A 26973-nucleotide genomic window follows, 5' to 3' on the forward strand; every position below is an offset into this window, starting at 1 on the left:
CTTACGTCAGCCTTTCTTAGCATGTGTCAGCCCTAGGAGGCCCTGCGTCAGCTCTGGGAGCCTCTGAGTCAACTACACTGACCCTTTTGGTGCTCTGCGCAACACTTTACTGCCTCTGTGTGGCCCTGCGTGAGCCCTTGCTGGCTCAATGTCACCCTCCTTGGCTACTACGCTTCTCTCCTGTCACAATCTCTGCCTTCTCTGTTCCTTTGCACTCGATACCCCTCAGCTACTCTCCCGATCACTGATTCTATCTCTCTTAGCAAACCCTGCTCTAGAGAATAGAGCCACTGATCATCTGGTGTGATCTCCAAGTGACCCTCAAGTCTCCTCTTATACTTTTCCTGTTGATGATTCAACGGCCGAGATTAAGTCCCTAATCAACAACTAAGATTAGATCTGACTTGATCCATGTCTTTTTGACCACTCTAACACAGATTCATATTAATACTCATTAATATTTTATTTTCTCTAAGTTTAAACTTAGGGGCTCTATTAAAAATATTAATTATTTTAATATCTCATGATCTGTTTAGAATTTGCCCAAACCCTTTCTGGGTATTGGAGATCTCATGTACCCCAGCCTCTCCACCAAATTTCGTGGCTATAGCACATCTGATGCTACCCAAATCAACATTCTTTTCATGCAAAGATAAACTCCCATGATTCCTGTTTTCATGTCCATTCCATAGCACACTTCATAATCTATATTACTTTGGCATGTGGGCTGTATAGAGATATAGAATTACAGAAGAAAAAACATTGAATTTAGAGTCTAGCCATTTGCTATAATAATCCAACTTCCATGTATTCATTACTTAAATAGTTTTGACAGGGAAAGATGATCCTTCAAGGCATTTTACATATAGCAGAAGCAAGACACGTTATTTTTGTAAAGATATCATCAATTCAAAAATAAAATAAATAATATATATATATATATATATATATATATATATATATATATATATATATATATATATATATATATATATATTGAAAGCCATTTGAAACAAGATTGGACGTCGAAACCAATCTCTTTAAGGTGCTCGACCAGCTACAAGACTGGTAGGTTGTACTATTGTACTTCACATGCAAATATCTCTACTTTTCATAGTGGACATCCACTGGCACAACTAATAAATTAGCAACCTATACCATGCTTCTCTTTAAGGTTCAATGCTACAATATAAACATAAACAGGAACAAATTGTAAAGAGTCGTAAACGATTCATGAAAAAACATTCAAGAACAACTAGTAGAAAAATATATTAGTAACATAGAAACTTGAAAGTGTTTTGATTACACCTCTGTTAAAATTGGCAACTAGGGCCAAATGCCACCTTAGGATAGCTCATTTGATGGAGACGATGATTGCACTCAATTTCTCTTTTCGAGAGGATCAAAATTGATATAAAGATCATCTCATTTGGACAAGCAGAAGTGTGATTTTGAATTTATGCCCACACATGTGCAAATTGTTCAGGTTTGCCACGTCATCCTGTAGGCTCATGAAGCCCAATGCACATGACTCTTACTCTCAACAACTTGTATAAACACTAGTGACCTTTCACCTCATTTGGCATCTTCTTCACTCAAACATTCTCTCCTCTCATTGGTTCGTACTATATTGGACATTCTTCTCTTTCACACGTGTGGATCAAGAAGGACGAATTTTAGAAGCTGAATTACAAGGCCAAAATTATGGATTTGATTGCACTTTGACCAGCGTTGACTAGACGTTTCGAGCATCATTTGACTTCGATGTTTTGGGGATATTTCTGTCTCAGCAAGCCGCAGCTTTTGGCATAGAAACCGAGGTTTTCTACGCACTTCGACCGCAGACCAAATTGAAGGTTGGCCGCAGATTTCAAGACAGCAGTTTGACCGACTTTCACTATTGACCTTGTCACTATTTTGGGCTGACTTTGACCTCCCCATCAGAGCAAGTTTGACTAGGGTAGATCGAGTTGTTTTAAGGACATTCTATTGTTGCTTTGACCAATGTCGACTTTATGGTTAGGGCTGAAGTTTGACTGCACAAATTGACAGGGCTGTTTTGACTTTGAATTGGGCAAGTCAATTTGACTTTTGTACTCTCTCTCTCTGCTGAACATTTTGATATAATAATAAGAAAAATTGATCAAAGGGTTTTCCCCATCTTGGGGTTTCTCCCTGCCATCCACCAAATTTAGTGTCCTCTTGTCTTGGCTTGTCTTCTGCATACTGTTTTATGTTCTATAACTTTTATTGTCAATGTGATTAAGGTTAATGTGATTGCTACTGGAAATCTAAATTGGAAATTGCAATTGGGCTGCTTAAAGAACATTGAAGTAATTGTGTTAAGCATAGAACATACCATTGTTAACTAACTTTAATATGGTATTAGAGCTGAGAGAAAAGCAATCACTAAGAAAAGAGTTGTTGGACAAGAATATTGGTCTAGCTTCAATGGCGACTACATCATACTTCAAATCTGAGGATAAGCTCAAGGAAAAATCTGACTATCATGCATGCAAGATGACTTTGGATTTGACATTGGAAGAGAATAATGCTATGCACTATGTAAATGAAAGAGTGGTGGAGCCTCCTTTAAATGCACCTACTGCTGCAAAGACAAAATACAAGAAAGGTGATGTCAAAGCTAAAAGAATCATTATAGACTCTATTCAAAAGCATTTGGTTGCTTATAATTCTGATTTAGAAACATGCAAGGAGATGTATGATAAGTTGGTTGGGATATTCAAAGTAAACAATGCAAATCAAATCAAATCCTCTTTCTCAAAAACAAGTTTAAGGATATCAAGATGGACAAAGGGGAGTATATCCAATCTTACGTCATGAGGATTACAGAAATCAAGAATGATATTCTATCTATTGGAGAAGTTGTTGCTAACAGGGAGCTCACTCTCATTTCTCTTGGAGGTCTCACAAGAGCATTAGATGTGTTTAACACCACTATTCTTAACAATGACAAGATTCCTAGTTTCGATGAATTATTAGCTAGATGCACACAAGAAGAGACGAGGATGATGGAGACAGACAAGCCTTCAAATGGAAATAAAGTTGGAACCTACTGCTTTCTCCGCTCATGCAAAGAGGAAAAACAATGTTGGTCCAAAAAGACAAGGTCAAGGATTCAAACAAGAATTCAAAGAAGGTGCTACAATTGCAACAGGTTTGGCCACTATGCTAGAGAGTGTCCTCACAAGAAGGATACTCCATGGGATGACAACAACAACAACAACAACCACAACAATTTCAAAGGAAATGGCAATCAAAGGAACAACAGGTTCAACAACAAAGGAAAGAGGAATGCTCCAGCTAATCGATATAGTAATGGTCGACCTCCCAAAAGGATGCAAAATTCTAAGTATGAGGAAACTAATGTTGTAGAAAAACAAAAAGAATTTTATCATATTTCTCCCCACTTCTGCCTCTCCTCCTGGTACTTTGGATCATTGGTAGATTGGTAGTGGAGCCTCAAGGCACTTCACCAAGTACAAGGAGGCCATCTCAAATTTGACTTAAAAGAAGACTAATTTGGAGATCATACTCGAAGACAATGCCACCTACCCTGTGAAAGGGATAGGGACTGTTACTCTTCACTTAAACCAAGGCCAAACCCTTCATCTACAAGGAGTGTTGTATATACCTGATTTCAAGAAGAACCTGGTGTCTATTTCTGTGATGGAAGATAAAGGCTTCAAAGTAGTATTCATTGATGGAAAGGTATGTATTTGGCAAAGAAACCCTAAAGATGCATTTACACATGAATTTAGGGTTGAAGGTCTCTATCAAGTTGGAGAAAGTCCTTTGGGAGCTATGACTTGTGATACGTCTCAATCTAAATTATCGCACCGAAGATTTGCTCACCTTCATTACAAAGCTTTACCTACCTCGGGTAAGGAAGATGATCACATGTATGCCCCAGTTCAACATAAATTGTGAAGGTGTTTGTCAAGGTTGTGCAATTGCAAAGCTTACAAGGGGACCATTCCCCTCAAGTGAAAAGTCAAACTACATTCATTCTTCAATTGGTCCATTTTGATTTATCTGGAATGTTGCCCATAACATCATTAGGAGGATACTTATACTATGCAATTTTTGTGGATGACTTCTTTCACAAAACGTGGATCTATTTCTTGAAGAAGAAAGACGAAGTGTTGAAATGGTTTCGTTCTTTCAAAGCCTTGGTTGAAAATCAAACAAGGAAGAAGATCAAAATATTGAGGACTGATAATGGAACCAAATATGAATCAAATGCATTCAATGATATTTGTAGAGAGGTTGGCATTAAGATGAAGACCACCACTCCATACACTCTTGAGCAAAATGGAGTTGTCGAAAGGAAAAATCAAACAATCATAGAAGCCACTTGAGCCATGCTTCATGACCAAGGCCTACCGAAGTTCTTATGAGGAGAAGTTGCCAACACTTTCATATATGTTCAAAATAGGAGCCCGCATCAAGCATTAGATTTCAAGACACCCGAAGAAGTCTTCTCTAGAATATTTGGTTGTCTCATGTATTTTCATCTGCCTAAAGAGAAAAGAAACAAGTGAGAAGCATCTGGGAAGAAATGAACATTTGTGGGCTATGGTGAAACTTTGAAGGCATATAGAATCTATGTGTTTGTTCAAAGAGAAGTGGAAATTAACCACGATGTCACTTTCGATGAAGATTCTTCCCTTGGGAAAGCTAGAGACCAACCTATCCCAAGGAAGGACAATGATGATGTTGCAGGAAAGCAGAATAAATCTCTGATAGATGAACCAATACTCGATGTTGAAGACCCGATTGATCCCGGTGATCCCTCTACCTCAAGGAAAAGACCTTTGTGGCTCAAAGATACTCTCGAAGATGTTGAAAGACATATTGCTCCAAGAGGGACATTTCGTGAAAGCAAGAAGTCGAACAGGTATCAAGGGTACTTAGCTGCTATGAGTACTATTGTTCAATCTGAGCCATGTACATTCAAAGAAGCCGTGAAACACCAAGTATGGAAGGATGCGATGAATGACGAGTACAAATCAATCACGAAGAATAATGTATGGGATGTGGTTCCTAGACCCAAGGACAAATCTGTGGTCACTTCTAAATGGTTTTATAAAATCAAACATGGAACTGATGGGAGTGCTGAAAAATACAAGGCCAGGTTTGTTACTTGAGGCTTCTCTCAAAAGGAAAGAGTGGACTATGATGATATATTTTCATTGGTTGCCCGATATACCTTTATCTGATCCATTATTGCCCTTGCTTCCTCTCAAGGATGGAGCCTACACCAAATGGATGTTAAGGTTGCTTTCTTGCATGGCTCGCTTAAGGAGGAAGTCTACGTAAAACAACATGAGGGGTTCGAAGTACACGATCGAAGGACACATGTGTGCAGGTTGAAGAAAGCCCTCTATGGGTTGAAGCAAGCCCCTAGGGCTTGGTATGAAAGGATTGATAGCTATCTTATGAACCTGGGATTTACAAGGAGCGATGTTGATCCTAACATATACTTCAAGGTTGAAAAATACATGCCTCTCATTTTGGTCCTTTATGTGGATGATCTCTTTCTGATAGGTGCAGACCCTCTCATTTATCAATGCAACAAGGAGTTGGCTTCCAAATTCGAGATGAAGGAGCCAGGTCTAATGCACTACTTCCAAGGCCTCGAGGTCTGGCAAAATCCACGCGAGATTTTCCTTTCTCAAGGAAAATATATTATGAAGTTGCTCAAGAGACGTGGGATGGTGGATTGCAAGTCCGTGTCTACTCCAATGGAACTCAACTTCAAGAAGCTATGTGGAAGTGTTGTTGGGCCCAAATTGGCAAACCCTTCAAAATATAGACAACTTGTGGGGGCCCTGATGTTCTTGGTAAACTCTTGTCCTGACATATGCTTTCGTTGTGAATAAGTTGAGCCAATTTATGGTTGAGCTTCATCACATACATTGGATTGCTGCTAAGAATCTCTTGAGATATCTTCGTGGCACAATCAACTATGGACTAAGATACACTACCGGGAATTTGAGGCTACTTGGATATATTGAAGATGACTGGGCTAGCAGTGTTGTGGATTGTAAGAGCACGTCTGGACGTTGCTTCTCATTGGAGTTTGCTTCAATTTCTTCGATGAGCAAGACACAAAAATCTTTTGCTCTAAGCGTCGTCGAGGGCAAGTATATTGTAGCTAGTATGGCTTGTTGTGAAGTTGTTTGGTTGAGGAAGCTCTTTAGTGAGCTATTTGAGCATGTTTTGGATACCACAGTGATCTACTGCGACGACCAAAGTGCGATTGGCCTTTCAGAGAATCTCGTGTTCCACGACCGCTCCAAGCACATTTATATCAGGAACCACTTTATCTGGGACATGGTACAGCGGTGAGCAATAAAGCTCCAACACATCAGGACTAATGAGCAGGCCACAGACATCCTCATGGAGCCCTTAGCGAAGGTCAAAGTCTTAGCCTTCCGAGAGAGACTTCGAGTCGTCGAAAGACCCTCCTATGAGGGTCCCGCTTGAGGTGGACACTGAGCTCTGGGAGATCCTAAGGGTTTGGGGTACCTCTTGGAGCTATGAGTGACCATAGGGTGAGTGGTTTACCTTCCCCTGTGATACCCCATGATGGAAGACTTGTGTAGGGCGAGTGGTTCACCTTCCCCTACGATTATAAACACATTATGTAGGGTGAGTGGTTCACTTTCCCCTACAATTGACATATGCATAGGATGAGTGGTTCACCTTCTCCTGTGGCATATGAACAGGATGAGTGGTTCACCTTCTCCTGTTGAGGCCCCAGCATACATCCTACCCATGTAGTCCAAGACTCATAGGAAGTACCTTTCATCTGGCCAATGAGTTGGGAAACATGCATAGGGACCATAGCACTACCGATGGACGCATCATGTCCTGTCATACTCCATATGTCTAGGATGCATGGTGTTCAACAACTTGATCTAGGATCAATTGTGGTTCTACCTCTGGACTGACTTTTGTCAATGGAGAGTGGTAAGGTCTTGCCACTCGCTCTCAATCAATTCTTTTTCGTTATTACATCATGGTTCAGCAGAGCAAAGATGGTACATGACGCCAAGTTGGCATGATGGTCGACGATGATGGACGGATTGGCAGGTGGAATTCTCCCTATGAGAGGGAGTGTTAAAATTAGCAATTAGGGCCAAATTCCACCGTAGGACAACTCATTTGATGGAGATGTTGATTGCATTAAATTCCTCTTTTCGAGAGGACCAAAATTGATATAAAGATCATCTCATTTGGACAAGCAGAGGTGTGATTTTGAATTTATGCCCACACATATGCAAATTGTTCAAGTCGGTCACTTCATCAAGCTCATGAAGTCTAATGGACATGACTCTTCACCATCAACGACTTGTATAAATACAGGGGACCTTTCACACATTCTCTCTCCTTCTCTCACACATTCTCTCTCCTTCTCTCATTGGGTTGTACTACATTGGGCATTGTTCTCTCTCACACGTGTGGATCAAGAAGGACGAATTTCAGAAGCTGAATTACAGGGCCAAAATCACAGAGTTGATTGCAGTTTGACCAGCGTTGACCACCACCTTTCGGGCATCAGTTGACTTCGATCTTTTGGGGATATTTATGTCTCAGCAGACCACAGCTTTTGGCATAGAAACCGAGGTTTTCTGATCACTTTGACCGCAGACCAAATTGCAGTTTGACCGCAGATTTCACGACAGCAGTTTGACCGACTTTGACTATTGACTTTGTCACTTTTTTGGGCTGACTTTGGCCTCCTGATCAGGCCAAGTTTGACTGGGGAAGACCAAGCTGTTTTGAGGACATTCTATTGCTGCTTTGACCAGTGTTGACTTTCTGGTTAGGGCTGAAGTTTGACTGCAGTTGACTGCAGAAATTGACAGGGCTGTTTTGACTTTGAATTGGGCAAGTCAATTTGACTTTTGTACTCTCTCTCTGTGCTGAACATTTTGATATAATAATAAGAAGAAATGATCAAAGGGTTTTCCCCATCTTGGGGTATTTCCCTGGCATCTGCCAAATCTGGTGTCTTCTTTGTCTTGGTTTGTCTTTTGCATATTGCTTTATGTTGTATCTACTTTTACTGTCAATGTGATTTCTACTGGAAATCTAAATTGGAAATTACTATTGGGCTGCTTAAGTAACATTGAAGTAATTGTGCTAAGCATAGAATATACCGTTGTTAACTAAATTTAAGAACCTCAAAACACACCAAAGGTGTCCCCTTGTGAAGTTACAACAGTTTTCATTTCTCATGCACAAATGAAGATATCCTAAGTAATGTAACAGAAGCATTCAACTACAGTCATTGGGATGGACAGCTCTAGAACTTAAAGAATACTAAAAATTTAAAAGACACAAATTTCTAAACATTCATATGAAACATGCAAAGCTGAACAAATTCAGAATTAGCAGTCTACCTTTAACAACTGCAAAATAAAATCAATTGCTTCTGGTGGACTTTTTCCATCTCTGCCCCTCACAATAGCAATTGCACTTGGAACTGCCTGCAATAAACAAATGCAAACAAGCTATTAGTAACTGAAAATGAGTACAATTCAGAAACGAAATAAGCGGAAACAGTGGTATTGCATGCAACGAAAACTATCGAGAAAACAACACCTAAGGTCGATGAGGAACACACTGAAAACTACTTTTAGGTGTTAGAGGTTAAAGCCTTGCCTTATCTATATGTAAAGCATTTTATTTACAGTGAAAAAAGAAAAACAATATTTCTCCTCATCAATTAAACAAATACCATAACTAAAAGTCCACGAATATAACCTAAACTGACTAAAATATGGCATAAAATAATACCTAAGGTCGACCTTGAGGAAAAGGTCCACATCTACTCTTAGGCACTGATAGTAATAAGTGACTTAGAAAATCCTTAAAACATGTTATAGATGCAAAGATATGAGCATTCAAAACAAAAGTAACACAGGGAACTATTTCCGCTGCTTAATTAATGTCAGCAATGTTGCCAATTTGTTAATGCCACATTCTATACATGCTATGAATTGGCCCTTTTCCTAATGCTCAAAAGAACAGGGGGGAAACTGGCATTTTTTATCTAAAACCCAGCAGGAACCATTTTGGATTGATGGAATTGCAGATAACGGAATTTAAAATTGCATAATCCAGTTGCAGTAGGAGTATTAAAGAGTGCTAAATCCATTTTTGCATTAAAAATAGCAATTTCATTAAATCCAAAAAGATCATTTTAGCAAAGAATCTACATCCAGATTCTGGTGATGGCAACCTGGACAAGGTCGAAAATGTAGAATGTTCAGCCTTCTTCCTTGTTAACTGTTCATGGCTTCAACATGACATGGCAAGATGCTCTAAGAAGTGAGGTTATGCAGACAATGTACAACAAAAATTGAATCAGTGTTGTTCAGTATACCAACATGGTTTCCCCAACAAGCTGGTATAGTGTTATTAAAGAATACTAGTAATTTTATAAACAAGATAGTTGTTCTAAAGAAAGCAAATGTTATATTACAGAAGGAAATATAATATAGGGCAAGAAATAAAATATTGAATAAGAATCCGGCCCGTTTCAAATTTTTGGATACGGAGAATTTTTTATTGGATACGGATCCGGGAGGTTTTCGTTGTTTTTGATCCCTTTCCGGAATATACGGATCCGTATCACGAAAAACCAATGTTTTACAAAACGGACTCGGATTCGGACTCGGCCGAGGATCGACTCGGAAACGGAAACGGAAACGGCAATGACTCGGCCGGCTCGATTTCAATGACTCGGTCGTTGTAAAAAATACATTAAATATTTATTTTTTTTATAAAAAAACATAATTTTAAATATTTTAAACATAATTTTAAAGATTTCCAAAACAAGCTCAAGAACTGCTCACTAACTCTCAAAGAAGACTCTCACTCAAATGCATAAGACTGCTGTGAGTGAAATGAGAGCATTTGGCTGTCTTAAATAGAGTTTGGGAGGGGGAAATGGACCCCAAATGCATTTAACTAATCACATAAACCTTTTCATGTCCACAAACCCTAACTAAATCAGCTCCAAATCAGCAAAAAAGTAATTTTTTTTAAGTGAAATCGCTGCCCAGCCGGTTCCAATCGGTACGGCCGTTTTTTGACGTGACCCGACCGGGTTGACCGGGTCAGCTATGACCCGGCCGAGTCATTGGCTGACTCGGCCGGGTCATAGCTGACCCGTCACCGAGCCGGGTCAATGGGCCGTTTTGAAATTTTTTTGTTCAACCCGGATCGAAACGGCCGTTTCGGAGTCAACCCGGCCGTTTCGTAAAACACTGCGAAAAACATGATACGGATCCGGAAATCGTGATACAGATCATGTAATTCAGGAAACAGATCCGAGTATTTTGTGTGCGTTACCATTCAGAACAGATCTTGAACATGAAAAAACATCGTAAATGACCCTCAAACTTTAAACGCCATGAACAGGTTAACTTATGTAAACTGATTGAGCCTTCTTATTTAGTATTTACCGCCTTTCTCAATTACCTCATTTACTCGACAACGAGAGTCTGGAGCAACCTGAGCCTTTGTGGTGCAGCCCCATGGATTCTGGACGTCTGTAATAAGTTGTGGTAACTGGTCAGTGGGGGCCCGAGCAGACAAACCGTGGTGTGAGCCTTGTGCCAAGGTATCGAAACTAGTGTAAATATATTGTGGTGGCAGCGTGGTTCGAGCCTGTTTGTTGTTGATAACTTGGACGTCAAGAAGTTAAGTTAAGGTATGTTCTATGCTTAGAGCAGTTTACTTATTTTTCTTATTATTATCCACAGATTAGCAATCACATGTACATTAAGTAAAGTGCAAATAGAACATTAAACGATCGACAGAAAAACAAGCCAAGACAAGAGACACAAGATGTGGCGGCTAGCCAGGGACAAACCCCAATATGGGGAAACCATTTGATCAAATCTTCTTTTATCTTCAATAATTCAGCAGAGAGAAATAGTACATAAATCTGATTTACATCAGCTGTAAAAAACCCTAGATCAGCCCTAAACTAGGGCAGACAATATCTTGCAAACCGACCGTCGGATCGGCTTGATTCCTTCACCAAAAAATACGGCCTTCCACAGAGAGTCAAGTTCATCTACAACGCAGTTCTAAGAGAGAGACTAATGGTCAACATTGGTCAAGCTTCTGATCTGCAGTTGCAGCCCTAAATTCTGCGTCCTTCCTTCCACACTTGTGAGAGAGAGCCTTTTCTATGCAAGAGAGAAAAGAGACTCTTTTCTGCGCAAGAGAGAGAGAGATGTGTTGAGATGTGAGTGTCCAAATGAGGAGGAGACCTTCTGTATTTATATGGAAAACGTTAGGGTTGAATAGATGCCACTGTTGGGCTTCTGAGCCTACATAAGTTGCTGGTCGACTTAGACAATTAGTTCATAATCAAAATAAATTCATATCTCCATAAATACTTATCGGAATCGGATGATCTTTAGATCAATCCTACACCTCTCGACGAGAGGAATCTAATAAAAATATTATCAGCCATGAATAAGATGACCCACATGGAGTTTGGCCCTAGTTGCCAATTTTAACACTCCCTCTCAACTAGGGAGAACTCCATCCGCAATTAGTCTGTCGCTCGCTACTATTCATCCATCAAATACACTACCTTGTACAGCTTGACCCCTGCTCTGCTCTATTCTGCCTACTCTGCTCTGTTATATTCTACCCTATTCTGATCTGCTCTGTTCTACTTTGCTCTGCTCTGCTTTGTCCGAATTATGAAGAAGAAAAAATGATCGAGGATGTATCATACCATCCTCCACTGACCTGAAGTCAGTCTTAGAGTGTGTACCACTGGTCCCAGACCAGTCCTCTATTGACCCGAAGTCAGTGTCATAGTGGGTACCACTCTCACTGGTCCCAGACCAGTATCATTGATCCCAAATCAGTGAAGGTCATCCTAGCATAGGGAGTACGGTAGATACAGCGATGCGTCCATCGATACTCTATGGTTCCTATCCTCATTTCCCTGCTCATTGATCAGATGAGAGGTACTTCCCATGAGTCCCAGACTGCATGGGTAGGATGCCTCGACAGGAGAACTAAACAATCCTGTCCATAGGAGAGTGAATCATCCTGTCCCACAAGAGAGCGAATCATCTTGTCCCACAAGAGAGTGAATCATCTTGTCCACAAGAGAGTGAATCATCTTATCCACAAGAGAGCGAATCATCCTGTCCCACAAGAGAGCGAATCATCTTGTCCACAATCGCCATGGAGAACACATCATCTAAGCCCGCAGGAGAAGTAATCATCATGTTCCACAATCGCCACAGCGTGTCACAAGGAAAGTTTGATCCTTTTACCCTGTACAAGGTGCACCACCAGGTGATGGTGAGTCGCCCTATGGTCATATGTCGCTCCAAGAAGTACCCCACGCCCCCCCGGAGCTCCCAAAGCTCAATACATCATACAGGACCCTCATCAGAGGGTCTTTGAACGACACCAAGTCGTTCTCGGAAAGTCAGGAATTTAACCTTCCCTAGGGGCTTCGTCAGAATGTCGGCGACCTATTCATCTGTACCGATATGTTGGGGCCTTATTGCTCCTCGCTGCACCATATCTCGAATATAGTGATACCTAATATCGATATGCTTGGAGAAATCATGAAATACGGGATTCTATGACAAACGAATCCCACTTTGGTTGTTACATAGGATCACGGTGGTATCCAATGTAAATCCAAACAGCTCACTGAAGAGCATTCGCAACCAGACTGCCTCACAGGAGGCCATGCTAGCAGCAATATACTCTGCTTTGGCAGTGCTCAAAGCCACCGACTTCTACTTCCTGCCCATCCAGGATATCGAAGCAGATCCCAAGGAGAAACAGCGCCCGAAAGTGCTCTTACGATCCACTACATTGCCTGCCCAATCAACATCAGTGTATCCAAGTAGTCTCACATCTCCAACAATATATCTTAACCCATAAGTAATTGTGCCACAAAGATATCTTAACAGATTCTTGGCACCAATCCAATGTATGTGGTGAGGTTCAACCATATGTTGACTTAATGTGTTGACTGCAAAGCATATATCTGGACGGGAGTTCACTAAGAACATTAATGCTCTGACGAGTTGTCGATACTCGGTGGCATTTCGTAAAACAGGTCCAGCAACACTACCGTTTAACTTTTTGAAGTCAAGCTCCATCGGGGTAGTTACAGGCTTGCAGTCCACCATACCGAATCCTTCCAATATCTTCACCACATATTTTCCTTGAGATAGGAAAATTTCCCCTGGCTTTTGCCAAACTTCAAGTCCTAGGAAATAGTGCATCAATCCTAGGTCCTTCATTTCAAATTCAGAAGCCAACTCCCTCTTACATTTGTGAATGAGAGGGTCTGCACCTCTTAGGAAGAGGTCGTCAACATACAGCACTAGTATGAGAGGATTGTCATCTTCAACGTTAAAGTAAAGGTTAGAATCGGCTTCACTCCTAGTGAATCCTAGCTTCATCAAGTAGCTATCGATCCTCTCATACCATGCTCAGGGTGCTTGCTTCAGCTCATAGAGGGCCTTCTTCAACCTGCACACATGAGATTTGTGATCATGAATCTCAAATCCTTTGGGTTGCTCCACATAGACCTCTTCTTTGATCGAACCATGCAGGAACGCGATCTTTACATCCATCTGATGTAGATTCCATCCTTGTGTAGCCGCAAGGGCTATGATCGAGCGGATGGTGGTATATCTGGCAACAAGCGCAAATATATTGTCATAGTCTATACCTTCCTTCTGAGAGAAGCCATGAGCAACAAAACGAGCCTTATACTTTTCCGTACTTCCATCAACTACATGCTTTATCTTGTAAAGCCATCTAGAGGTGACAATTGTCTTGTCCAGGGGTCTGGGAACTACTTCCCAGACATCATTCTTCATAATAGACTCATATTCTTCGGTCATAGCATCCTTCCATACTTGATGCTTGACGACATCTGAGAATGATGAAGGCTCATTTTGTATGATCGTGCTCATGATGGTCAGGTATCCCTGATACCTGTTTGGTTTCTTACTTTCACGGAAGGTTCCTCGGGGTGTAATGCGTCCTTCAGCATCTTCAAGTGTCCCCCTAAGCCATGAAAGCCTCTTCCTAGAAGAGGAAGGCTCAAGTGGAGAGGATCGATACGATCCATGGGTTCTTCCACATCAGGCATTGTTTCACCATCCTTTTCTTTCAGTCCCCTTGTGTCAGCTTCTTGAGAGCTCCTCAAAGTAGGAAGATTGTCCACCTTGCTGAGAGCCATATCTTCGTCAAAGGTGACATCATGACTAATCACGACTTCCCTTTCACTGGCTACATAGATTCTATAGCCCTTAGTATTTTCACTATAGCCCATAAAGATTCCTTTCTTTCCAGATGCACCCAATTTGTTCCTTTTCTCTTTCGGCACATGAAAATATACAGGGCTTCTAAAAATTCTAAAATGAGATACGTCAGGTTTCTTACCGGTGAACATTTCTTCAGGAGTCTTGGAACCCAATGCTTGATGGGGGCATCGGTTTTGTACATATATGGCGGTGTTTGCAGCTTCGGCCCATAGAAACTTTGGAAGTCTTTGATCATGGAGCATAGCACGAATAGCTTCCACAATTGTACGGTTCTTCCTTTCCGCCACACCATTCTGTTCAGGAGTGTATGGAGTATTAGTCTCCCTCTTAATGCCAACCTCTTTACGAAAGTTATGAAACTCATTAGATTCATATTCAGTCCCATTATCAATTCTTAAGATCTTGATCTTCTTTTCGGTTTGATTGTCGATCAAGGCTTTGAAGTGTCGAAACCAGGAGAACACTTCATCCTTCTTTTTCAAGAAGTATATCCAAGTCTTGCGAGAATAGTCATCTGTGAAGGTGAGGTAATATGAATATCCTCCCAAGGAGTTCACAGGCATCATACCAGATATGTCTGAGTGAACTAACTGCAATATATCGGAGGTCTTGCTTTGGCTTGAGGGGAATGGTTCCCTTTTTAGCTTTCCTTCAGCACATCCAAGACATACACCTTCTTGCTCAAATCTGAACTCGCGCATCCTAGTCACCATTTTTCTTACATCAGGTAGAGCTTTATAATGAAGGTGAGCAAACCTCCAATGCCATAGTTCGAACTGAATAGATGTGTCACAAGACATGACACCTAGCAAACTTCTTCTGACCTGATATAATGAATCAACCCGGAACCCAAGAGTGAAGTCATCTTTAATATTTTTTTTCCATGCACGTACCTTGCCATCGCTAAAGGCCACCTTGTAGCCTTTGTCTTCCATTGCCAAAATGGACACCAGGTTCTTTTTGAGATTAGGTACATATAATACATCTTGTAGGTGGATTCTATTACCTTGATTCAATTTAAGAGAGACATTGCCTACACCTTTCACGGGATATTTCATATTATCTCCAAGTACAATGTCCAGGTTGGTTACTTTCTCTATCAGATTATGGAGAACTTCTTTGTAACCAGTGAAGCACCTTGAGGCACCACTATCAATAAGCCAATTTCCTAGTGAGTATGGAGGAGCAGCTGGTAGATAATATTCATCCTGCTTATTATCAACAGTGTTAGATTCATACTTGGAATTTCTTGCCGTCTTGAATGATTGTCCTCTTCCTTGATTTCCAACACTCCTTTTACCTCGGCCATTTGACCTGCCATTTCTCTGATTGCCTTAAGAGAGATTTTGATCATCATCCCGGTGTCAGTCCTTTCTCTCAGGGCACTCCCTTACATAATGACCTGCTTTATCGCAAATGCAACATCGTCCTTTTCTTCCACCCTTAGGTCCAGCCTTTCTTTTTTATTTAGTCCTGGAATTATTTCTTTTCTTAGCATGAGAAGAAAAGGCAGCAGGAGGACCTTTAGGTATTTCTTTCTCTTCTATCATTGTTTCTTCTTGAAGGCATCTTGCCATTAATTCCTCGAATCCAAGAATTATGTTATTGTTGAGAAGAGTAGTCCTGAACACGTACCATTCGGATGGTAATCCTCCAAGAGTCGTGAGTGCCATTTCTCTATCAGTAATAATCTCCCCAATAGATAGGAGATCGTTCTTGATCTCGGTGATTCTTAAAAAGTATGCTCGCATACTCTCATCTTTTCCCTTCTTAATTTCCTTCAACTTATTTCTAAGAAACAAGACTTGATTTGCATCATTAAATTTAAATAAACTCACTAGTCTATTGTAGATTTCCTTGGAGGTGTTCAGGTCGGAGATGTAGGCCACCAAGCATTTGTCGATAGAGTCCCGGATGATTTTCTTAGCTTTTACTTCCCCCTTGGTCGATTTGTTCCTTGCAGCAGCAGATGCGTTTGATGGAGGCTCAATTCTGCCTCTTACATGGTCCAACACTTCCTGTTCTTCTAATGTTAGATCGAGAGACATATTCCATCCGTGGTAGTTAGATTTCTCACAAAGTTGATCTTCAGTAGGGAAGTGTGTTGAGGACCGCATGAGTTCTTTTAGATAGCCTTGCCAACCTTCTCTTCGGTGATTGCTCTTGCTCTTGATTGGGCTTTGTCTTCACCTCAGCGTTGATACCATGTTAAGTTAAGGTATGTTCTATGCTTAGAGCAGTTTACTTCTTTTTCTTATTATTATCAACAGATTAGTAATCACATGTACATTAAGTAAAGTGCAAATAGAACATTAAACGATCGACAGAAAAACAAGCCAAGACGAGACACAAGATGTGGCGGCTAGCCAGGGACAAACCCCAATATGGGGGAACCCTTTAATCAAATCTTCTTTTATCTTCAATAATTCAGCAAAGAGAAATAGTACATAAATCTGATTCACATCAGCAGCAACAAACCCTAGATTAGCCCTAAACTAGGGCATACAATATCTTGCAAACCGACTGTAGAATCGGCTTGATTCCTTCACCAAAAAATGTGGCCTTCCACAGAGAGTCAGGTTCACCTACAACGCAGTTCTGAGAGAGAGACTGATGGTCAACACTGGTCAAGCTTCCGATCTGCAGTTGCAGCCCTAAATTCTACATCCTTCCTTCCACACGTGTGAGAGAGAGCCTTTTCTGCGCAAGAGAGAGAAGAGACTCTTTTCTGCGCAGGTGAGAGAGAGAGATGTGTTGAGATGTGAGTGTCCAAATGGGGAGGAGACCTTCTGTATTTATATGGAAAACATTGGGGTTGAATAGATGCCATTGTTGGGCTTCTGAGCCTACATAAGTTGCTGGCCGACTTAGACAATTAGTCCATAATCAAAATAAATTCATATCTCCATAAATACTTATCGGAATCAGATGATCTTTAGATCAATCCTACACTTCTCGACGAGAGGAATCTAATAAAAATATTATCAGCCATGAATAAGATGACCCACATGGAGTTTGGCCCTAGTTGCCAATTTTAACAGAAGTGGACCTTGTAAACACTTGCCCGAGCTCTATTCGACATCAGCTCGTTGGGAAATGGACCTTGTGAGCACGAGCCTGAGCTCTGCTAGACATTGGGCAGTGCAGGACCTTTACGTGGAAGCACTGGGCAAAGCTTAAATGAGTCTCGACTCTCATTCTTGTTAATTTGTTAAACTGCATAAAAATTTAAACTTTGCAAGGGATATGTCAATATGCTTCTTTGTTACTTCTAGAGTGAGCGTTTTGTGTTCCTTTTCTAGAATGTTGGCATCAAACAAGGAGATATTTGATACTCTGATATGTCCTTCAATGCATGTTGAAACTTGAAACTTGAAAGGTTTCAAACATTCTTCTGTTCTTGTACCATCTATTATGAGCAGAGTATGCCCAGAAAGACTATCTGTGTAGACTTTGGAGCTCACAACCTCATGCACCATGCTTTGAGACTATGGTTGACAAGGTCTTATTTTGTTCAAAGGTTAGGTCCATGGCAAATACCTTCTTGCAAGGGAGAGAATTATATCTCCGTGGTGTGCTTTTACTGTGTCATTGCCCTAGACCATGTTGTGTGGAAATCCTAATAAATCAACTTGTTGGTGTGCAAATCTCACTTTCTTTTTTCCCCACAAAAAAAAGTTTAAACACAGTTTTATTCAGAGTCAATAAAAAATTACATCTTTTAAGTTTTAGATGTGTAGACAACTTCCACATAGTCCTGTATTTTCCATTAAAAATGATGGTCACCCAAAGGTTTTAGTCAACAAAGTTATTAATCCATGAGGATTCCCAAAAAAATTGTGTGAGGAAAAGATCCTTCTTTGCTTTACAAGACCATCCACAAATATTCTCCTATATGAGAGAGTAAGCCATATAGATTTCATCCAAAACATACAAGTATAAAGAAAAAAAGGTTTCCAATAATATATATAGAAACATATCCAAAAGATATAATCAAAATGTTTGAGTAGTGACAATAAAGGAAACATTGCTGAAGACAATCAAGGTCATCTTTCGTCCAGTTAAGAATTAACCTCCTTTGGAAAGGCAATTAGTCCTTGTGTTAAATTCCATTAAAACAGCTAAAAGCATGAAAGCTTCTCAATAGCACAGGAAAAAAACATATCAAAATATATAAATATATAGTTAGAATATATATAATAGTACTAGTGATATGCATGCATAGTTAAAACTTAACTATGATGACTATGCAGGCGTGAGGGTATCATAGTTACAATCTAGCGTAAAAAGTTAAAACAAATTAAAATTTTAAATTTTAAAATTATTTGAGTTTGAATTTGTAATTGTAAATTTTATTTCGCAGTTTCATTTACATCATCATCATGGCAACTTCAAGTTCAATCATTCATGAGGCAAAGGAACATGAAACTAAATCTGTCTCTAAACTTAAAGTTGATCGAAATTCACCACTTTAGAAATATGTAATTGTTGTAGGGAAGATCCAAGGAGGGGGATCATTGGCATGGGTTGGGAATGAGTGTCAAAAGGAGTTTAAGGGGTCATACACTTGGGTTAAAGCACATTTACTTAGGTTAAAAGGCAACGGGATTCGAATATGCATTGTCCCACCTAAAGAGAATGGGGAAGAGGGAAAAGGTTTAAGCAAAGGAAAAACTTGTAAAATATCAGAGAAAACAAGATGAGGCAGATGCTAAGGCAAATGAGGCAAATCTCGTCTCTCAATTCAAACAACCAACAACTACAAGGTTGAGATCATCTTCATCAAGGCCTCAAATTTCCTCTCATGGAATTGGCAACCTTGGTTCAAAGCGGTCTAATCTGGGCCCGCTTGAAAAGAATTTTAATAATGATGCTCGAGAGATGGCAAATGCAGCTACAGGTCAATGAATTTATGCAAATGTCCTTCCCTTTACTTTGTGTAATCTCCTTGCTGGGGAAACTTGATAAAAGTAGTGAATGAAGCCCCAAAAGGGTACAAGAGCCCTGGGTATGAGAAGGTCCACACTTCAATGTTGAGTGTTGAGAAGTTAGATTTTGATGCTATATTAAGCCCCATTTGTAATTCATGGTGCATTTCAGGGGTGTCCATCATTTTTGATGGATGGAAAGATCGAAGCAATATGCCCTTGACCAATGTGATTGCTTAGAGCCCAAAAGGGGCAATGTTTTTGAAGGCAATGGATTGTGAGGGGTAGATGAAAGATTCACAATTCATTGTCGAGATCTTGATTAAAGCAATCGAATTCGTGGGTCAGAAAATTTTGTCTATATAATAACTGAAAATGCAACATTGTGTATAGCAACAGGCTTAATTATTGAAGGAAAATATCAGCACATCTTTTCGACCCCTTGTGTTGTACATTCATTAAACCTCATGTTGAGCAAGATGGGGAAGCAGATCGAGTGGATTCGAGTTAGTTTTGAGGAGGCAAAAGAAATTCAAGCCTTCATCACAAGCCACCACATGTCCCAAGGCATCTATAGAGAATTTGCAAAGTTGGAGCTCCTTAAGGTACCTAAACTTTAAATTTTATTTCATAAATTCTAATTTCTATGACTCTAAATTCAGATATGTAAATTGGATTCTCAAATGTCATGATTTGTGAATCATAATAATTATTCAATCAAATTATGATTTTTAAATTATTGAAACATTCGCAATTTGGCACTTGCAGGCTAATGAGACTCATTTTGCTTCTCACGTCATAGTCTTATTAAGGCTTATGCAAGTGAAAGAAGCATTACAATCAATGGTATGCAGTTCTCTTTGGAATCAATGGAATCAATGGAGGCAATCTCAATCTGATAGAGCAATAGCAGTGAAAAGGTTGGTTGTTGATGATGAATGGTAGGATAAGGTGGAGTACCTCTTGGCATTTACTAAGCCAATTCTGGATTTGTTGTGCTTGTTTGACACAAATATGCCTAATTTGGGAGAGGTCTATGAGGGCATTGATTCCATGATTGAGAAGATAAGGGTGGTTATAAATGCCAAGGAGAAAAACCTATATGAATTATTTTACAGAGAAGTAAAAGATATATACACCAAAAGGTGGAACAAGATGACCACCCCATTCCACTTTTTGGCCTATGCAATGAATCCAAAATATTATGTTGCAGAGTTGCTAAGTGATCCAGAAAGAACCGTACCAAACAAACACCCAGAAGTCTCACAGAGATTTAAAAAATCTTTTTGTAGATCCTGAAATTGAGATTCAGATTCGTTCAGAGTTTGCTCATTTTTGTGTGATCAGAGGGTTGGGGTTATGATATTGATTGTATGTGGGACAAGACTAGATTAAGTTCAATTGATTGGTGGAACTAGTATGGTAGGGAACTTCCACAGATCCAAAAATTGGCCATCAAGATCTTGCCATAGGTTGTTAGTTCCTCTTCAGCAGAAAGAAACTAGAGTATATATGGCTTCATCCATTCAATGAAGCGAAACAAATTGGGCTCTATGAAGGTTGAGGAACTAGTGTATGTTCATTCAGCCCTTCGCCTTCTATCACACAAGAGAGATGAATACAAATTTGGGGTCGTCGAACTATGTGATGTGGAACGAGAGTTGCCTGACTTAGATATGACGTTGAATGTCGAACTATGGGATGTGGAACGAGAGTTGCCTGACTTGGATATGACGTTGAATGCCACATCTCACATGACTTTGTTTGATGAGGGTCTTCAAGTGGACATGGTTGCCTCCTCATTAAACAAAGTCATATGAGACCTAGCATTCAACGTCATATCCAATTTAGGCAACTTTGGTTCCACATCCCATAGTTTGGCGGCCCCAAATTTCTATTCGTCTCTCCTGTGTGATAGAAGGTGAAGGTTTGAATGAACATACACTAGTTCCTCAGCCTTCTTAGAGCCCAATCTGTTTCGCTTCACTGAATGCATGAAGCCATATGTACTTCAATTCCTTTCTACTAAAGGGGAACTAGCAACCTGTGACAAGATCCTAATGGCCAATTTTTGGATCTGTGGAAGTTCCCCACCAGAGTAGTTCCACCAATCAATTGGACTTACTCTGGTCTTGCCCTGCATACAATCAATATCAGAACCCCAACCCTTTGATCCCACAAAATGAGCAAACTTTGAATGAATCTAAATCCCAATTTCAAGATCTACAAAAAGATTTTTTAAATCCTTGTGAGACTTCTGGGTCTTTGTTTGGTGTGGTTCTTTCTGGATCACTTAGAAACTCTGTAGCATAATATTTGGGATTCACAGCATAGGCCAAAAGGTGCAATGGAGTGGCCATCTTGTTCCACTTTTGGCCAATATATAGTTTACTTCTCTATAAAATAATTCATTTGGGTCCTTCTCCTTGGCATTTATAACCACCTTTATCTTCACTATCATGGAATCAATGCTCTCATACACCTCTCCAAAGTTAGGCATATCTATGTCAAACAAACGGAGAAAATCCACAATTGGTTTAGTAAATGCCAAGAGGTACTCTACCCTATCCCACCATTCATCATCAACAACCAACCTTTTCACTGCTACTTCTCTATCAGATTGGGATAGCCTCCATTGATTCAAAATAGAACTACATACCATTGATTGTAATGCTTCTTTCCCATGCATAAGCCTTGTTAAGACTATCATGTGAGAAGCAAAACAAGTCTCAGCAAACTGCAACTACCAAATTGCCAATCTTTCAATAATTTAAAAATCATAATTTGATTGAATAACTTTTAAGATTCACAAATCAAGACATTTGAGAATCCAATTTACATATTTGAATTTAGAGTCATAGAAATTAGAATTTATGTAATAAACTTTAAAGTTTAGGTACCTTAACGAGCTCCAACTTCGCAAATACCCTATAGCTGCCTTGGGACATCTCGTGTTTGTGATGAAAACTTGAATTTCTTTTGCCTCTTCAAAATAGCTTGAATCTACCGAATTTGCTTCCCCATCTTGCTCAACATGATGTTCAATGAATGTATAGCACAAGGGGTCCAAATGATGTGTTGCTATTTGCCTCCAATAATTAAGCCTGCTATTCTATACACTGTTCCATTTTCAGTTATTATCTGGAAAACATTCTCTAGCCCCACCAATTCAATTGCTTCAATCAAGATGTCAGCAATGAATTGGGAATCTTTCATCTGCCCTTCACAATCCACTACCTTCAAAAACATTGCGCCCTTTGCGCTATGAGCAATCACATTGATCAAAGGCCTATTCCTTTGATCTTTCCATCCATCAGAAATGATAGACACCCCATAAATGCACCATGAATTACGAATGGGGCTTAATTTAGCCTCCAAATCTAACTTCTCAGCACTCAACATTGTAGTGTGGACCTTCTCATATCCAAAGCTTTCGTACCCTTTTGGGGCTTCATTCATTGATCCGGATTTAAACAAGAACACAATAAAATACAGAGATAACCATAAAGACCGATATGCAGCGGAAATAATACTTCATTTCATTAATGTAAAATACTGAAATATGCTTACAAACAGAAACGGAAATAGACCAACTACCGCGATGGTAGCTTATCTCTAAGAAGAGATGTGGCAGCTACATGTCCCTGAACTGTGTTACAATGAGGCTCGAAGGCCTATTTATTGTTGAGAAACAATGGAAAACCCTTCACATCCCAAAACCTACCCCTAGAAGATGAAACGCCAAATTGTGGGCCCCATTTTGGGTAAGTTGGTACATCAACTTCTCGGCGTCATAGCTTTGGCACCCGATCTTCGTTTGACGCATACAATAGCTCGTTAGAAAGATCTATTCGAACACTACAACTTTGTGAAGATTTCCCAAAAAACGTCGTTTAGGGCTTCAAAACAGCGCCAGAAGTTCAAGACCCGAAAAACTGCTAAAAATAGTAAATTGTGCTACAATTACAAAAACTAAAAAACTGAAAGAGACAGTTGTGGGGGTCCAAGTGGGATTAGTGGGTGGCCACCAACATCTACCTGGATCATTCCTCCCCCCTTAGGAAGCAATGGTCCCCATTGCATTGAGTTCCTCCATCTACTGAACTTGGTCCCTGGTGAGCTATTCTACAATCTCGGATGTGTCCAGGAATGGTGGAAAGTATGGTCGAGGGCGGTACACATTGAACACTCAGTGCAATCAAAGGAATGGGGGAATGATATGCTTCAAAGAAATGTTTCCCGTAGCCTTGGTACTGGTGTAAGGACCATGTCAAAGTGGTCTGAGTTTCTGATGGGCTCTTGTAAGGCGTTCTTTGTACAGATGAAACCAGACTTTGTGGCCCACCTGAAGCTTGTGTGTTACCCCTGTGGGTGAGAAGAAATTGTTTCTGTGTTCTGTCATCACCGTATCCCTTTGTTGTCGCTGCTGCGTGGAGGAACCCTTCACGGGGGTCATGGATGTGGTGACGATCTTCCCCTTACTTTGGGAGCAAACCAGACGGAAAATGAATTTCCTAGTCTGGGAGATAAGCTTGCTTCCTTTCTTGGCAGTGATCAAAGAGGTGGCGGTAGGTGGGGCTATCTCCATTATCTTGTATACTGAATTATTCAAAGAAATAATGACAGCGCGAGGCCTTGACTCAGACACAGCATGTCGACTCCACAAGTATGGTTGGCCTAATAATACATCACAAACATCCAGAGGTGTAACATCACACAATACCTCGTCTGTGAAGGGCTTGATGCTGTAGGGAAGGCAGCACTACTAGCGAACTTTGAGATCTCGTCCTTCATGAAGCCACCCGATACTGTACGGTTGCGGGTGTGGTGTAGTCGGTAAGCCCAACCGCTTCATGACCTCTGCTGAAATGAGGTTCTTTTGGCTGCCACTGTCGACAATGAATTGCAGCGGCGAACCCTTCACCCACATCTGTGAGTGGAAAAGACGCTCCCTCTCCTTTGAGTATTCAGGTTCATTCTTCTGGATCTTGGCGGTGGCAACAGTGACGCTAGCTCCGCATCAATGATCTGCTTCCCTTTTCCATTCCCCTTATTAGGTTCTGACTCAAGGTCGGAACATGCATCTGATTCTGAAGCCTTCAACTCAGCCACCAGCGACTGCTTGGTCCGACACTCACTTGTGTTATGAGTGGGACTCTTATGGAACTCACACCAATTTCCTGTGTCCTTCTTCGACTTCGTGGTGTTGTTATTTTCTTGCGGCTTCGACGGGTTGTCTTGGGTCACCCCGCGTTGGCTTTGTCCTTTGGTCTCAGAATTTGCAGATCCAAAGTCTCGTTTCTTTTGTTTGAACTTTTGCTCGATTTTGACAACGTATTGATACACTATGCCGAGCGAGGAGATGTTCAGGAACGCCATCTCTTCCTAGATATATTTGTGTAGACAGCCACAGTATTTGAGTACCAAATGCAGCTCAGAGTCCTTGATACTCAACTGTGTGCGAAGAGTATGAAAAATGTTTGTGAACTCCGGCACATCTTGGTCCCTTCCCTACCGCAATGTGGTCCATTTGATGTATTTGTCCTCATAGCTTTTGACAAGGTAGTACTGCTCCTTGATGGCATCTTGGATTGAATCCCAAGTGGGTGTAGCTGAAAATAGTGAGCCCGTACTTTCATTCTTCTGCTCACAGTAGGTTTCCCGACTCGAAAATTCATGAACAGAAAAATACCCATCTAGCAGATTTAACCATTTATCTATGGCATCTGCGTCTATTTGACCCTCTAAGATGGGGATTCCAAAATTAACTTGTACCTTAAACGGTGTGGCATTTCCAAAGTAGCTATTCGAAGCCGATGTGTCGCCTCTGGGTAGCCGCTGAAGGATCTAGGTAAAGTTGTCCATCATCGTGTTCCTTTGTCACTCGAGGGCTTCTTCGAGCAAGATTTTGATAGGATCTCGTGCCCCCTCGTCTTTCTTTTCATCTGCCATGGGAGGTCGTCGAGATTTGCGAGGCTGCTCTTGCAAAGGTTCGACTAGTTCAAGCCCTAACTCCTTATATCTCGACCTCGTTGGGGACATGCAAAAAAAAACAGAGAAAAAGCAGACCGCTCTGATACCACTAATTCAGATTTAAACAGGAACGCAATAAAATACAGAGATAACCATAAAGACCGATATGCAAAGAAATAATACTTCATTTCATTAATGTAAAACACTGAAATATGTTTACAAACAGAAATGGAAATAGACCAGCTAGGGTGATGGTAGCTTATCTCTAAGAAGAGATGTGGTAGCTACATGCCTCTGAACTATGTTACAATGACGCTCGAAGGCCTATTTATTGTTGAGAAACAATGGAAAACCCTTCACATCCCAAAACCTAACCCTAGAAGATGAAATGCCAAATTGTGGGCCCCATTTTGGGTAAGTTGGTACATTAACTTCCCGAGGTCGTAACTTGGCACCCGATCTTCATTTGACGCGTACAATAGCTCGTTAGAAATATCTATAGGAGCACTACAACTTTGGGAAGATTTCCCAAAAAACGTCGTTTAGGGCCTCAAAATGACTTTGAAAGTTCAGCATCCGAAAAAATGCTAAAAATAGTAAATTGTGCTACAATTATGGAACCTGAAAAACTGAAAGAGACAGTTGTGGGGATCCAAGTGGGATAAGTGGGTGGCCACCAACATCCACCTGGATCATTCACTACTTTTATCATCTTTCCCCAGTAAGGAAATCACACAAGGTTAAAGGGAAGGCCATTTACATAAATGCATTGACCTATAGTTGCATTTGTCGTCTCTCGAACATCATTATTAAAACTCTCTTCGAGCGGGCCCAGATTAAACCGCTTTATACCAAGGTTTCCAATTTCATGAGAGGAAATTGGAGGCCTTGATGAAGATGATCCCAACATTGTAGTTGTTGGTTGTTTGAATTAAGAAACGGGTTTGCCTCATTTGCCTTAGCATCTGCATCATTTTGACCTTTATCATATTTTACAAGTTTGTTCTTGCTTAAACCTTTTCTCTTTAGGTGGGCCAGTGCATATTTGAATGCCATTGCCTTTTAACCCAAGTAAATATGCTTTAACTCGGGTGTATGATCCTTTAAACTCCTTTTGACACTCATTGCAAACCCAAGCCAATGATCCCCCTCCTGGAACTTCCCTACCACAGTTACATATTTCCTTTGCCTCAAGACAGATTTAACTTATATTGCTATGATGATGATGATGTAAATGAAACTACAAAATAATTTTTACAATTTCAAATTCAAACTCAAATAATTTTAAAATTTATAATTGTAATTTGTTTTATCTTCTCACGCTAGATTCTAACTATGATACCTTCACGCATGCATAGTCATCATAGCCATCATAGTTATGTTTTAACTATTCACGCGTATCACTAGCACCATTATAGACATTCTAACAATATATTTATATATTTTGTTATTTTTTTTCATGTGCTACTAAGAAGCTTTCATGCTTTCAGCCTTTTTAATGGAACTTAACACAGTGACTAATAGCCTTTCCAAAGCAGATTAATTCTTAAGTGAACAACAGATAACCCTGATTGGCTTAAGAGAGGTTCCCTCTATTGTTACTACTCAAACATTCTGATTATATCTTTTGCATGCATATATATATATATATATATATATATATATATATATATATATATATTATTGGAAACCTCTTA

At 40.2% G+C, this 26973-nt stretch overlaps 1 protein-coding gene across 3 annotated transcripts in view; it reads right to left on the reverse strand.

The window, feature by feature from the left end:
• TAF2 (TBP-associated factor 2) overlaps positions 1–26973 on the reverse strand; it is a 317600-nt gene that overhangs the window by 55142 nt on the left and 235485 nt on the right. For all 3 annotated transcript variants that reach the window (XM_089433145.1, XM_089433144.1, XM_089433146.1), the window contains one exon: positions 8436–8522. In XM_089433145.1, coding sequence (XP_089289271.1) covers positions 8436–8522 — 87 coding nt within the window. The remainder of the gene's footprint in view (positions 1–8435; positions 8523–26973) is intronic.

This window comes from Pinus tabuliformis, chromosome 5_1 (genome assembly GCF_031772625.1).
Source record: "Pinus tabuliformis cultivar Carrire ecotype Pingquan chromosome 5_1, CPIR1, whole genome shotgun sequence".
Classification (NCBI taxonomy): Eukaryota; Viridiplantae; Streptophyta; class Pinopsida; order Pinales; family Pinaceae; genus Pinus; species Pinus tabuliformis.